The sequence below is a fragment of the Triticum dicoccoides genome, chromosome 4A (genome assembly GCF_002162155.2).
Source record: "Triticum dicoccoides isolate Atlit2015 ecotype Zavitan chromosome 4A, WEW_v2.0, whole genome shotgun sequence".
Lineage (NCBI taxonomy): Eukaryota > Viridiplantae > Streptophyta > Magnoliopsida > Poales > Poaceae > Triticum > Triticum dicoccoides.
In genome coordinates, this window is record NC_041386.1 from 602,555,590 (window position 1) to 602,567,666 (window position 12,077).

Genomic DNA, 12,077 nt, shown 5'->3' on the forward strand with positions numbered 1-12,077 from the left:
TTTTTTTTTAAATGGTTGCATGCATCACTTTGATGCAGAGGCCGAAGGCTATCCTTCTTTTCAAAAAAGAAAAAGAGAAAAACACTAGTTGCTTAATTAATTAATTTCCGCTATTATATGGCTGGCTCTATTTTTACCGTTCCATATGGATATTTATTTATACAAAACAAAAAAGATGGTGTTTGAGGATAGTTGTGAGTAGCAGATGAAACATATCATTTCCGAGATTTGCTTCTTGGACGAACGACACCAAGAAGGTTTGGTTGGAATTTGGAGAGGACAGCAATGTCGACCTCATGTAAATTAAATAGGAGTAGATGCACGTATATAAACTGTAAGTAACATACATACATACATACATACATACATACATACATAATATTTTGAGTTTGGGATGAATGAGATGGAAAAAAGGTGAATGTCATCGTATGATTGGAAAGAAAGGGGATTCCCAAAGAAGAAAGAAAATACAGTACATAGATATATATACTTGAAAAGGAAAACATGCATGCATGCAGAATTAACCACGTTCGTTCGGATCGATCACAGCAGCAGGCCGGCCGGCCGAATATAATTAAGATGGATGCATGTTGACAGCCTATTCCGCCCGATCGAGCTTGCCTATCAACTCGCCCCCGTCCAGGATGCTGCCAAACATGGCGGCCTCAAACAGATAGTTCACCTGCCAGGCATGGTGGCTTGCATGGGCGACGAGCCAAACCATTTCGTCGATGAGGCCCTTGGAGAAGAGCTGGACCATTTGCAGGCGCGAGGATTCAATGAGGTGTTTCTCACGCTGCTCGTCCACCTCGCCCATCCGGACATACTCCAGCGGACCGGTGACAATGGACGACCAAAGGGCGGCCAACAGGTGGTCTTGGTCTCCTTTTACTTTGAGGAAGCGCCGGACGTGGTCGCAGGTTTCTTCCCCATTGCAGGCATACTCAGGGTCAAGGGGCCTGCTGAAGCCAGTGGTATGAAAGTCGGTGTCGAAGACCTCGTCGAAGTCGGCCTCGCGCTGGGGCTGCGCCGGGGACTTGCGGGCCTTGGGCCATCCTAGGAGGGCGCGGCGGAGGAACATGTGCCGGTCGTTGTGCAGATGCCAAGTGTACAAGGTGATGCACATCCGGGCCACAGGCTCGTGCCACCTCTGAGTGTACATCCGAGCTCCAGTGGCAGCGTAGGCGTCGTAGATGGCCCGCAGCGCCGTCTCGCTCACCACGCCTGAGGCGGCGATGTCGGCCACGTTGAGGAACGAGTTCATGACCTCGGAGTTTACCATGTCGCTGCCCACATCGATGACATCGGTGCCGGGCGAGCTGAAGACGAGGTCGCTCGTGACGGCGCCAACATCGAATCCCCGGGCTATGGCCTCAGCCCCCATGCCGAGGATGCTGCTCTCGCACAGGGACATGACCTGGGCGGTGTGGCGGTCCATCTGCCCCGACCGGTCCTTGAGGAGCGTCCTGTGCGCCGCCTCCAATGCGATCTTGGCTCGGATGTAGGACGCGCCGATGGCGACGGCCTCGCGTCGCTGCCGGCCACCAGGGGTTCGTAGCGAGCGGGCGTCGGCGAGCCCGTCGCGCAGGAGGCGGCTGAAGGAGGGGAACACCTTGTGGTACCCGTGCTCGTAGTAAAATGCCATGTCCACCACGTAGTTGGAGAAGAGGGTGCGCACGTCGTAGGCGCCAATCAGCAGGTTCGCCATGCCGCTACCAGATAGGGCGTTGGTTGTTGTCATCGCCTCAGGCCAGTCGGCGGCGCCCAGCAAGGCAAGAACCTGCGACGCGGCTTGGACCAGCCCGGCGCCCTTAGTGGGCAACAAGTTACCGATTGCGTGCTGCGTGCTTTTCCACAGCGCCATCTCCGGCGACAATCGCAGTTGCACCACCCTGGGCCGCGCCGCGTCGCCTCCGCCATCACTGCTAATGCTAGAAAACATCTCCGCCAGCATGTCTTCCGCCTCGCGAGACAGCCTTCTCAAATCTGCCATGACCCCCATCCCCTTGCCGACCAAGGCCCTCGCCGCCGAGTAGCCCGTGTACATGGGGAAGACTCCATCTTGCCGCTTCGCCAGCCGGGCACCCCAGAAATATGAAGGGATTGCAACTAGACCGCTGTCGTTGTCGCCAGGGACAGTGTCCTTCTCCCTCACCACCTCAATGTCGAGTCCGTGGAGAGAGCAGCCACCCCAGGTTGGGGTTGGGGTGGGTGGTACCTCCGCGTCGCCGCGACGAGTCCAAGCGAGACTCAACATTTTTATTTAGTACTGTATTAAAAAAATGCAGGTAATGGACTTCTCGTGGTGTTTACCAGCCTTGTATAGCCATATCAACGCAAGGCTAGCTTCCTCTCAGAACTGGTTTTTGTACAAGCTTACGCCTGTGGTACTAGCTAGCTAGAGAGACATACGTTTTGATTGTTTTCTTCTTGTTGTATCACTTTCTCGCCATATGACTAGAAAGTAACACGATTCCGCAGGTATGAGAGGGAGTTGTTTGTGTCTACCTCGCCCTTGTGGGCGTGCCGGGCAGTGACGAGGGACGGCCAGACGGTGCCGAGCATATCGAGGACGACGGCCAGACATTCTTGCGGGTTTCCTTGTCGATCATCGTACTACTCAGGGTCCATGGTCCTGATGATGGGCAAAATGAGGGTCCTCTCCGTTCACAACTAGCTCTATTAGTAGAATGCCCTTATTTTTTATATTTCTATTGATTTATATAACTAGCAATGAATTTTTGACTCCTTTCAATAACATCGCGTCAACACTCTTGTCGACGGATTCTTTTTGATCGTCGACATAATACATCTTCATCTTTCTCTTACTCTCAAAAAACAAACATGTATAGGGAATACCTCGTTTCTGTTATCATGTGTAACAAATATATAAAGAAGTACAATTGTTTACATGCATCTCTTTCAGTTGGGCGGGAATACGATGAGTTTTTCAGTTTATCCATCTTAAAGCTTTGTCAATCGACATTTTCAAAGCATCCTCCAAAGCCATATGTTTTTTATCTCTAATATACAAAAGTGAATATGAAACACATATTTAATTAAAAAATAAGATCAGCCCATATTTACAATATATATTCATTGATCAGCTGCTCGCTTCGAGCAGGTGACCGTTTCAGTCAGAGTGACTGGCGCCGTGCATATTAATAGAGTGAGTCGCATCCCAGTTTTAATAAACTAGAGGCTCACTTGTAAATCACTTTTTTATAATTATTGTCCGGAAATGACTTGCTAGGGTAATGTCATATTCTTCGGTATATAAAAATGTAAATGACATTTATCTCAAAACAAATAGTCGTTTCCCATAGAAAAGCAAGCAGATGCTTCGGTTGCGATGGCCGCCGCTCGCCGGCATGCTTGCCGCCGCTCACGCCCGATGTCGCAGCTTGTCCGGCTCACCTCACGTTTGCTTGCCCCATTCCAGCAAATTCGAGCATCGATTCTAAAAAATAATTCTCACCATTGAGCCATCGCAGAGCCCCGAGCTGCCGGTTGTAGCAATTTGTGATGTTGGGGCGAGTGACGCTGATTGTAGCAAAAATGTGACGGTCGTGCGATATAGCAAAACGCTAGGTTGGTTGTAGTCGGATGGGACATCGGTTGTAGCAATTTATAACACTGGTTGTCGTATGTAGCAAAAAATACGATGGCCGTGCGATGTGGCAAAATGTGACGCCGATTGTACCAGAAATGCGAGCGATGTAGCAAAAAACATATTACACATCTCTTCTTATTAACAGTTGTCACATAAGCAAACTTATATTGGGGTGTGCAATATTAATATCTAAGCTATTCCCACTATAAGTAGTCTAACAGAGGTCCAGTGGAATGCCCAAATCGGAATCCGATTCCAAGTGGTGACCACAAGTGTCAATATCCAGGATCCACAATTACTGGAGCGAGGTCAAGTGGACATGCACACCAGAAACATGCGTCGCTCAAGCAGGCTATAGGTGGTCCAACTTAAACCTAGTGCCAGACTTAGTATGTCACGAAAACTACTTTTCAAAATGGATTTACTAGTACTAATCTGCCCCGACCGGTCCTTGAGGAGCGTCCTGTGCGCCGCCTCCAATGCGATCTTGGCTCGGATGTAGGACGCGCCGATGGCGACGGCCTCACGTCGCTGCCTGCCACCAGGGGTTCGTAGCGAGCTGGCGTCGGCGAGCCCGTCGCGCAGGAGGCGGCTAAAGGAGGGGAACACCTTGTGGTACTCGTGCTCATAGTAAAATGCCATGTCCACCACGACAATCAGCAGGTTCGCCATGCCGCTACCAGATAGGGCGTTGGTTGTTGTCATCGCCTCAGGCCAGTCGGCGGCGCCCAGCAAGGCGAGAACCTGCGGCGCGGCTTGGACCAGCCCGACGCCCTTAGTGGGCAACACGCTGCCGATTGCGTGCTGCGTGCTTTTCCACCGCGCCAGCTCTGGCGACAATCGCAGTTGCACCACCCTGGGTCGCGCCGCGTCGCCTCCGCCATCACTGCTAATGCTAGCAAACATCTCCGCCAGCATGTCTTCCGCCTCGCGAGACAGCCTTCTCAAATCTGACATGGCCCCCGTCCCCTTGCCGACCAAGGCCCTCGCCGCCGAGTAGCCCGTGTACAAGGGGAAGACTCCATCTTGCCGCTTCGCCAGCCGGGCACCCCAGAAATATGAAGGGATTGCAACTAGACCGCTGCCGTTGTCGCCAGGGACAGTGTCCTTCTCCCTCATCACCTCAATGTCGAGTCCGTGGAGAGAGCAGCCACCCCAGGTTGGGGTTGGGGTAGGTGGTACCTCCGCGTCGCCGCGACGAGTCCAAGCAAGACTCAACATTTTTATTTAGTACTGTATTAAAAAATGCAGGTAATGGACTTCTCGTGGTGTTTGCCAGCCTTGTGTATTCCCCAGCAGCTTATATAGCCATATCAAGGCAAGGCTGGCTTCCTCTCAGAAGTGGTTTTTGTACAAGCTTAAGCCTGTGGTACTAGCTAGCTAGAGAGACATACGTTTTGATTGTTTTCTTCTTATTGTATCACTTTCTCGCCATATGACTAGAAAGTAACACGATTCCGCAGGCATGAGAGGGAGTTGTTTGTGTCTACCTCGCCCTTGTGGGCGTGCCGGCTGTCGTGGTTCTAAGTCTAACAGTAATGTAGGGGGGTAAGTATGGAGAGGGGAGATCTTAATTATGGAGAAGTTGTAAGGACACAAGGTTTACGAGTTCAGGCCCTTCTCGGAGGAAGTAAATGTTGGGTTCCGTAGTAATTTCAAAAAATTTCCTACGCACATGCAAGATCATGTGATGCATAGCAACGAGAGGGGAGAGTGTTGTCTACGTACCCACGCAGACCGACTGCGGAAGTGTTGACACGACGTAGAGGAAGTAGTCGTACGTCTTCACGATCCAACCGATCAAGGATCGAAACTACGGCACCTCCGAGTTCGAGCACACGTTCAACTCGATGATGATCCCCGGACTCCGATCCAGCAAAGTGTCGGGGAAGAGTTCCGTCAGCACGACGGCGTGGTGACGATCTTGATGTACTACAGCAGCAGGGCTTCGCCTAAACTCCGCTACAGTATTATCGAGGAATATGGTGGCTGGGGGCACCGCACAAGGCTAAGGAATAGATCACGTGGATCAACTTGTGTGTTCTAGGATGCCTCTGCCTCAGTATATAAAGGACTAGAGGGGGGGAGGCTGGCCGGCCACAGGAGGCGCGCCAGGAGAGTCCTACTCCCTCTGGGAGTAGGATTCTCCCCCAATCCTAGTTGGAATAGGATTCACGGAGGGGGAAAAGAGAGAGGGGGGGCCGGCCACCTCTCCTTGTCCTAATAGGACTAGGGGAGGGAGGCGCGCAGCCCACCTTGGGCAGCCCCTTCTCTTTTCCACTAAGGCCCACTAAGGCCCATATACCTCCCGGGGGGTTCCGGTAACCTCCCGGTACTCCGGTAAAATCCCGATTTCACCCGAAACACTTCTGATATCCAAACATAGGCTTCCAATATATCAATCTTTATGTCTCGACCATTTCGAGACTCCTCGTCATGTCCGTGATCACATCCAGGACTCCGAACAACCTTCGGTATATCAAAATGCATAAACTCATAATATAACTGTCATCGTAACCTTAAGCGTGCGGACCCTACGGGTTCGAGAACAATGTAGACATGACCGAGACACGTCTCTGGTCAATAACCAATAGCGGGACCTGGATGCCTATATTGGCTCCTACATATTCTACGAAGATCTTTATCGGTCAGACCGCATAACAACATACGTTGTTCCCTTTGTCATCGGTATGTTACTTGTCCGAGATTCGATCGTCGGTATCCAATACCTAGTTCAATCTCGTTACCGGCAAGTCTCTTTACTCGTTCTGTAATACATCATCCCGCAACTAACTCATTAGTTGCAATGCTTGCAAGGCTTATGTGATGTGCATTACCGAGAGGGCCCAGAGATACCTCTCTGACAATCGGAGTGATAAAACCTAATGTCGAAATACGCCAACCCAACATGTACCTTTGAAGACACCTGTAGTACTCCTTTATAATCACCCAGTTACGTTGTGACGTTTGGTAGTACCCAAAGTGTTCCTCCGGTAAACGGGAGTTGCATAATCTCATAGTTACAGGAACATGTATAAGTCATGAAGAAAGCAATAGCAACATACTAAACGATCAAGTGCTAAGCTAACGGAATGGGTCAAGTCAATCAGATCATTCAACTAATGATGTGACCCCATTAATCAAATAACAACTCTTTGTCCATGATTAGGAAACATAACCATGTTTGATTAACGAGCTAGTCAAGTAGAGGCATACTAGTGACACTTTGTTTGTCTATGTATTCACACATGTATTATGTTTCCGGTTAATACAATTCTAGCATGAATAATAAACATTTATCATGATATAAGGAAATAAATAATAACTTTATTATTGCCTCTAGGGCATATTTCCTTCAGTCTCCCACTTGCACTAGAGTCAATAATCTAATTCACATCGCCATGTGATTTAACAGCAATAGTTCACATCACCATGTGATTAACACCCATAGTTCACATCGATATGTGATCAACACCCAAAGGGTTTACTAGAGTCAGTAATCTAGTTCAGATCGCTATGTGATTAACACCCAAAGAGTACTAAGGTGTGATCATGTTTTGCTTGTGAGATAATTTTAGTCAACGGGTCTGCCACATTCAGATCCGTAAGTATTTTGCAAATATTTATGTCAACAATACTCTACACGGAGCTACTCTAGCTAATTGCTCCCACTTTCAATATGTATCTAGATTGAGACTTAGAGTCATCCAGATCTGTGTCAAAACTTGCATCGATGTAACCTTTTACGACAAACCTTTTTGTCACCTCCATAATTGAGAAATATTTCTTTATTCCACTAAGGATAAGTTTGACCGTTGTCCAGTGATCTACTCTTATATCACTATTGTACTCCCTTGCTTAACACAGTGTAGGGTATACAATAGATTTGGTACACAGCATGGCATACTTTATAGAACCTATAGCCAAGGCATAGGGAATGACTTTCATTCTCTTTCTATATTCTGCCGTGGTCGGGCTTTGAGTCTTACTCAACTTCACACCTTGTAATACAGGCAAGAACTCTTTCTTTGACTGCTCCATTTTAAACTACTTCAAAATCTTGTCAAGGTATGTACTCATTGAAAAAACTTATCAAGCGTCTTGATCTATCTCTATAGATCTTGAAGCTCAATATGTAAGCAGCTTTACCGAAGTCTTTCTTTGAAAAACTCCTTTCAAACACTCCTTTATACTTTACAGAATAATTCTACATTATTTCCGATCAACAATATGTCATTCACATATACTTATTAGAAATGTTGTAGTGCTCCCACTCACTTTCTTGTAAATACAAGCTTCACCGCAAGTTTGTATAAAACTATATGCTTTGATCAACTTATCAAAGCGTATATTCCAACTCCGAGATGCTTGCACCAGTCCATAGATGGATCGCTGGAGCTTGCATATTTTGTTAGCACCTTTAGGATTGATAAAACCTTCTGGTTGTATCATATACAACTCTTCTTTAATAAATCTATTAAGGAATGCAGTTTTGTTTATCCATTTGCCAGATTTCATAAAATGCGGCAATTGCTAACATGATTCGGATAGATTTAAGCATAGATACGAGTGAGAAACTCTCATCGTAGTCAACACCTTGAACTTGTCGAAAACCTTTTGCGACAATTCTAGCTTTGTAGATAGTAACACTACTATCAGCGTCCGTCTTCCTCTTGAAGATCCATTTATTTTTTATGGCTTCCCGATCATCGGGCAAGTCAACCAAAGTCCATACTTTGTTCTCATACATGGATCCCATCTCAGATTTCATGGCCTCAAGCCATTTTGCGGAATCTGGGTTCACCATCGCTTCTTCATAGTTCGTAGATTCATCATGATCTAGTAGCATGACTTCCAGAATAGGATTACCGTACCACTCTGGCGCGATCTTACTCTGGTTTACCTACGAGATTCGGTAGTAACTTGACCTGAAGTTACATGATCATCATCATTAGCTTCCTCACTAATTGGTGTAGTAGTCACAGGAACAGATTTCTATGATGAACTACTTTCCAATAAGGGAGAAGGTACAATTACCTTATCAAGTTCTACTTTCCTCCCACTCACTTCTTTCGAGAGAAACTCCTTCTGTAGAAAGGATCCATTCCCAGCAACGAATAGCTTGCCTTCGGATCTGTGATAGAAGGTATACCCAACATTTTTCTTTTTGGGTATCCTATGAAGACGCACTTCTCCAATTTGGGTTTGAGCTTATCAAGTTGAAACTTTTTCATATAAGCATTGCAACCCAAACTTTAAGAAACGACAACTTTGGTTTCTTGCCAAACCACAGTTCAGATTATGTCGTCTCAACGGACTTAGATGGTGCCCTTTTTAACGTGAATACAGCTGTCTTTAATGCATAACCCCAAAACGATAGTGGTAGATCGGTAAGAGACATCATAGATTGTACTATATCCAATAAAGTACGGTTATGACGTTCGGGCACACCATTATGCTGTGGTGTTCCATGTGGCATGAGTTTGTGAAACTATTCCACATTGTTTTAATTGAAGACCAAACTCGTAACTCAAATACTCTTCTCTATGATCAGATCGTAGAAATTTTATTTTCTTGTTACGATGATTTTTCACTTCACTCTGAAATTCTTTGAACTTTTCAAATGTTTCAGACTTATGTTTCATCAAGTAGATATACTCATATCTGCTCAAATCATCTGCGAAGATCAGAAAATAATGATACTTGTCGCGAGCCTCAATATTTATCGGACCACATACATCAGTATGTATGATTTCCAACAAATCTGTTGCTCGCTCCATTTTTCCGAAGAACAGAGTCTTAGTCATCTTGCCCATAAGGCATGGTTCGCAAGCATCAACTGATTCATAATCAAGTGATTCCAAAAGCCCATCAGCATGGAGTTTCTTCATGCGCTTTACACCAATATGACCTAAACGGTAGTGCCACAAATAAGTTGCACTATCATTATTAACTTTGCATCTTTTGGTTTCAATATTATGATTATGTGTATCACTACGATCGAGATCCAACGAACTATTTTCATTGGGTGTGTAACCATATAAGGTTTTATTCATGTAAACAGAACAACAATTTATTCTCTTACTTAAATGAATAACCGTATTACAACAAACATGATCAAATCATATTCATGCTTAACGCAAACACCAAATAACACTTATTCAGGTTCAACACTAATCCCGAAAGTATAGGGAGTGTGCGATGATGATCATATCAATCTTGGAACCACTTCCAACACACATCATCACTTCACCCTTAACTAGTCTCTGTTTATTCTGCAACTCCTATTTCGAGTTACTAATCTTAGCAACTGAACTAGTATCAAATATTGAGGGGTTGCTATAAACACTAGTAAAGTACACATCAATAACATGTATATCAAATATACTTATGTTCACTTTGCCATCCTTCTTATCTGCCAATCACTTGGGGTAGTTCCGCTTCCAGTGACCAGTCCCTTTACAGTAGAAGCACTTAGTCTCAGGCTTAGGATCAGACTTGGGCTTTTTCACTTGAGCAGCAACTTGCTTGCTATTCTTCTTGAAGTTCCCCTTCTTCCCTCTGCCCTTTTCTTGAAACTAGTGGTCTTGTCTACCATCAACACTTGATGTTTTTCTCGATTTCTATCTTCGTCAATTTCCGCATTACGAAGAGCTTGGGAATCGTTTCCGTTATCCCTTGCATATCATAGTTCATCACGAAGTTCTACTAACTTGGTGATGGTGACTAGAGAATTCTGTCAATCACTATCTTATCTGGAAGATTAACTCCCACTTGATTCAAGCGATTGTAGTACCCAGACAATCTGAGCACATGCTCACTAGTTGAGCGATTCTCCTCCATCTTTTAGCTATAGAACTCGTTGGAGACTTCATATCTCTCAACTCGGGTATTTGCTTGAAATATTAACTTCAACTTCTGGAACATCTCATATGCTCCATGACGTTCAAAACGTCTTTGAAGTCCCGATTCTAAGCCGTTAAGCATGGTGCACTAAACTATCAAGTAGTCATCATATTGAGCTAGCCAATCGTTCATAACGTCTGCATCTGCTCTTGCAATAGGTCCGTCACCTAACGGTGCATCAAGGACATAATTCTTCTGTGCAGCAATGAGGATAAACCTCAGATCACGGATCCAATCCGCATCATTGCTACTAACATCTTTCAACACAATTTTCTCTAGGAACATATCAAAATAAACACAGGGAAGCAACAACGCGAGCTATTGATCTACAACATAACTTGCAAAATACTACCAGGACTAAGTTCATGATAAATTTAAGTTCAATTAATCATATTGCTTAAGAACTCCCACTTAGATAGACATCCCTCTAATCCTCTAAGTGATCACGTGATCCAAATCAACTAAACCATGTCGGATCATCAGGTGAGATGGAGTAGTTTCAATGGTGAACATCACTATGTTGATCATATCTACTATATGATTCACGCTCGACCTTTCGGTCTCCGTGTTCCGAGGCCATATCTGTATATGCTTGGCTCGTCAAGTATAACCTGAGTATTCCGCGTGTGCAACTGTTTTGCACCCGTTGCATTTGAACATAGAGCCTATCACACCCGATCATCACGTGGTGTCTCAGCACGAAGAACTTTCGCAACGGTGCATACTCAGGGAGAACACTTCTTGATAATTAGTGAGAGATCATCTTATAATGCTACCGTCAATCAAAGCAAGAATAAGATGTATAAAAGATAAACATCATATGCAATCAAAATATGTGACATGATATGGCCATCATCATCTTGCTTCTTTGATCTCCATCTCCAAAGTACTGTCATGATCTATATCGTCACCGGCATGACACCATGATCTCCATCATCTTGATCTATATCAATGTGTCGTTACACGGTCGTCTCGCCAACTATTTCTCTTGCAACTATTGCTATCGCATAGCGATAAAGTAAAGCAATTATTTGGCGCTTGCATCTTATGCAATAAAGAGACAACCATAAGGCTTTTGCCAGTTGTCGATAACTTCAACAAAAATAACCTGGCTCTCATACCACTATTGGGTTTCGTAGTAATTTCAAAAAAATTCCTACGCACACGCAAGATCATGTGATGCATAGCAACGAGAGGGGAGAGTGTTGTCTACGTACCCACGCAGACCGACTGCGGAAGCGTTGACACGACATAGAGGAAGTAGTCGTACGTCTTCACGATCCAACCAATCAAGCATCGAAACTACGGCACCTCCGAGTTCGAGCACACGTTCTGCTCGATGACGATCCCCGGACTCCGATCCAACAAAGTGTCGGGGAAGAGTTCCGTCAGCACGACGGCGTGGTGACGATCTTGATGTACTACAGCAGCAGGGCTTCGCCTAAACTCCGCTACAATATTATCGAGGAATATGGTGGCTGGGGGCACCGCACACGGCTAAGGAATAGATCACGTGGATCAACTTGTGTGTTCTAGGGTGCCTCTGCCTCAGTATATA

The 12,077-nt window shown here is 45.6% G+C and overlaps 1 protein-coding gene across 1 annotated transcript; it reads right to left on the minus strand.

Moving 5' to 3' along the window:
• Nucleotides 1-531: 531 nt before the first annotated feature.
• LOC119283768 lies at nt 532-2,257 on the minus strand. The gene has a single exon (XM_037563179.1). It carries the CDS (start codon nt 2,255-2,257, stop codon nt 599-601), a length of 1,659 nt encoding a protein of 552 aa, XP_037419076.1. The 3' UTR covers nt 532-598.
• Nucleotides 2,258-12,077: the final 9,820 nt, after the last annotated feature.